Source organism: Zea mays, chromosome 2 (genome assembly GCF_902167145.1).
Source record: "Zea mays cultivar B73 chromosome 2, Zm-B73-REFERENCE-NAM-5.0, whole genome shotgun sequence".
NCBI classification, from domain to species: Eukaryota; Viridiplantae; Streptophyta; class Magnoliopsida; order Poales; family Poaceae; genus Zea; species Zea mays.
This window is the reverse complement of record NC_050097.1, coordinates 31,601,110-31,604,317: the sequence shown is the minus strand read 5'-3', so window position 1 is coordinate 31,604,317 and position 3,208 is coordinate 31,601,110. Positions and strand designations below refer to the sequence as shown.

Here is a 3,208-nt window from a genome sequence, read left to right as displayed (position 1 = left end):
CCTAGAAGACCCTGAAGCCATTGTATTGCACAATGAAGCAAATGTACAAAGGATCGTGTATATATAGGCTAAAGGATAGATAGTGTAATAGATTATAAACATCAGATATGTACAAAAACTCTGAAAAGGCTATGTTCTGGTTCTGAAAAGGCTACATGTCCTACGCTAATGTAGGATATTGTTGATTCTGAAAAGGCTATATATACAATCCTGAAAAGGCTATATATACAATCCTGAAAAGGCTATTTATACACTCTGAAAAGGCTATATAAACACTCCTGAAAAGGCTACGAAATGGATCTGAAAAGTCTAGATGCTAGTCCAAAAATTAATGCTTCTGAAAAGGCTATGTAATAGTTCTGTAAAGGCTACATGACATAACCAACGATTTCACAAAATTTCGGCAGAGTTTTCTCTGTTTTTTGTCAATCCAACATATACACATAGATAAGCATAACATACAAGTGCATACAATTGTAAACAATTCCAAGCAAGCTCATAAAAGTCTAAACAAGTGCATTACAAGTCCATAGAATTCATACAAGTCCATTAAAATGTCATACAAGCCCGTAGAGGCCAAATGAGTCCATTACAAGTCTATATAATTCATACGTTACATAACAAGTCCATAGAGTCCAAACCAATTCAACGTCTCCTAGTCTTACCCTTGCCTAAAGCGTCGGTGCCTGGAGTGTAACGTTGTGGAGAGCGGTGTCGCCTACGATCTTGTGGTTGTAATGGCTGTGTCGAAGGAGCCCCCTGAAGCTGTGAAGGTCCTATCTCGTCGTGATCGTAGTCGAAGCCAGCACCAAGACCTGTGGAGGGCGTTGCTGTGTCGGTACACGATGGTACATGGACGTCATGTGCAACATTAGTCCTGCAGCCACAGCGAGCAGCAGCTCCACGTAGGCGCCTAGATAAACGCTGCATACCAAAGACATTAGTTTACAACATATTCATAACAAGCTAAAGGCTATAAACGATGCATGTGAGCTTACCTGCAAGAAGCTGCGCATGCTGCTGTCGCCCACAGTCAAAAGTTGGCGATCAATGTCCTCTACCGACCGTCGCAATGTGTTACCCTGTACAACACAACTTGCATCACACATACAATTTATACATGTCGAGTATTAAAATCGAGTAAAACTTACCACTCGATCTAATATGGGTGCCGCCTCCACTTGGGTTCCCAGTCTAGTGGACAGGTCATACTCCGTTTCTTCATCGTCAGAAGAATCAATGTCGGCGTAGTCTTCCGCTGTCCACTGCTGGCGAAGCTTACAACGAGTCGCACCCTGGTACCAAGCTTGGTACCGCCTGTAATCACTGTTGTTGTGCAACTCATCGTTGGAATATACATTCTCAGCACCCGATTCCCATTCATTTATAAATATCAGATGATGTTGACGAAAGTCCGTTATCTTCTTTTGCTTCCGCCGGTCAAATCTACACACAAATCATATCATATAAAGAACACAAAGTTAAGAATGATTGATGTTATAAAATGCAAACTGGATTTATAGATTGCGAACTTACTTGTGTAGCTCCTTTGAAGTAGGACCATCTTCAACCGGCCATAGCTGGTTCCTACCAAACTGTCTCTGAACCCTGTGAGGTAGGTGCCACTCAACACACCAGAAACAGATCAAAGGACATTGCATCATATAGAGTTCATCTTCACTGCTGCATACTTCACTAAAGATCATCCCAGCATACTCAGGTGCGTTGTATGGCTGCCATGTGACCTGAAACAAAAATGAAGCAATCTATGTTAAGTATAATAAAACAAATTTCATAATGATAAGATATACATGTTGAGTACTTACGCTAGAGGCAGAAAGGGTGTCAAACTCGTTAACATACTCCATGTATGCCCTCTTAGCTCTGGCAAAAGGAGCTGCCACTTGGTCCCAAATATAAGCATACGTCGGTCGAAGACGTTCATTTCCATAAATCATCCATGGCCAGGGTCTAGGCTGGAAAACACGTGGTCGACCAACTGGTATGCGAAACCTGCAAAATGAAATTTTTGTTAGTAAGTAATATAGCCTTATTAAATAAAATTTTGAAGACGTTGGTCGAAGACGTACCACATCCATATCTGCAGGAGGTAGACGCAACCGCCTATAGACGAAGAGGAGGACGTACGACGGCAAGCCTCACAAAGCTGCCGGTACAAAAAAGAAAGCACAGCGGAGCCCCAACTGTAGTGTCCAGCTGTATCCCAGTCGGTTAGACATGGGATGTACATCCAGGACGCGCAGTCTCCTGTGGCGTCTGGGAAGAGGACAAAACCAAACATGTGCAGGATCCAAGCTCGACAATAGAACTGGACTGTATCCTCATCAGCATCAGCAGGGCACACACCAAAAGACTGACGGAGCCATGTGATGCCTACTCCAGCAGTCCTTTCAACGCCCTCAGCAGGAAGCTCTCTACCAAGAAAGGCCTCAACTCTAGCCCTCCAACCGTCAGAGTCACATTGGCCTGTCACTGCTCTGCCACCAACATCGAGTCCAAGTATCTTCTGTGTATCCTCTAATGTGACTGTCATCTCACCAAAAGGAAGATGAAAACTATGTGTCTCAGGCCGCCACCTACATAATTAAAAAAAATTAGTGTAAACGAGCTCAATGATTCAAGAATATTTTTACAAAATCCTAACAATACCTGTCCACAAGTGCAGTAATGGCCGCCAAATCAATAGTAGGCAACCCGCGTCGTAACTGGTACGATATTACATCTAGACCTGCTCGTCTGAGGTAATTAGTGTACCTGTCGTCGAACACCATGTCTAGGAACCCATTGTGTGTCCTAGAACGAAGCGTTGCTAGGTCCTACACGGAAAAATATTATATTAGCAACACCATTTGTACAACAACAAATCTACAAAAGATATTTACAATTAAATACCTGGCCTTCCGACAGAAGGCGCCCCCGGTGGCTCTCGTCGTAGAACGGGTCGAGGAGGTGGAACTGTGCCATCCTACAAAATGAAATTAATGTTAGTAAGTAATATAGCCTTATTAAATAAAATTAAGGTAGTATCATTAAACTAAAAATACAAACCTCGCTAATCTGCCAACGACAAGTGCGTGAATTATGACCAAGTCTACCGCACTTGCCACACTCATACTGCTCGGGGTCGGTAAGAAATGGTGTTCTCCTTCCCCTTCTACTCCTACCACCAACCTGATCCATAACCATC

General features: G+C 43.1%; 1 protein-coding gene across 1 annotated transcript; it reads right to left on the bottom strand.

The window, feature by feature from the left end:
* Nucleotides 1-1,532: 1,532 nt before the first annotated feature.
* Nucleotides 1,533-2,302, bottom strand: LOC109944143 (protein MAIN-LIKE 1). Its single transcript, XM_020548815.1, has 3 exons — nucleotides 2,091-2,302; nucleotides 1,827-2,013; nucleotides 1,533-1,745 (listed from the first exon to the last, which is right to left on the bottom strand). The coding sequence occupies exons 1-3, from the start codon at nucleotides 2,300-2,302 to the stop codon at nucleotides 1,533-1,535; spliced, it is 612 nt and encodes a 203-aa protein (XP_020404404.1).
* Nucleotides 2,303-3,208: the final 906 nt, after the last annotated feature.

What these genes read in the sequence shown, in the direction of transcription:
- LOC109944143 (XM_020548815.1), bottom strand. Translation starts at nt 2,302, where the DNA reads ATGTTTGGTTTTGTCCTCTTCCCAGACGCCACAGGAGACTGCGCGTCC. An exon ending in CTCCTGCAGATATGGATGTG is followed by an intron (nt 2,014 to 2,090) that starts GTACGTCTTCGA and finishes TTCATTTTGCAG; the next exon opens with GTTTCGCATACCAGTTGGTC. An exon ending in ACACCCTTTCTGCCTCTAGC is followed by an intron (nt 1,746 to 1,826) that starts GTAAGTACTCAA and finishes TTTTTGTTTCAG; the next exon opens with GTCACATGGCAGCCATACAA.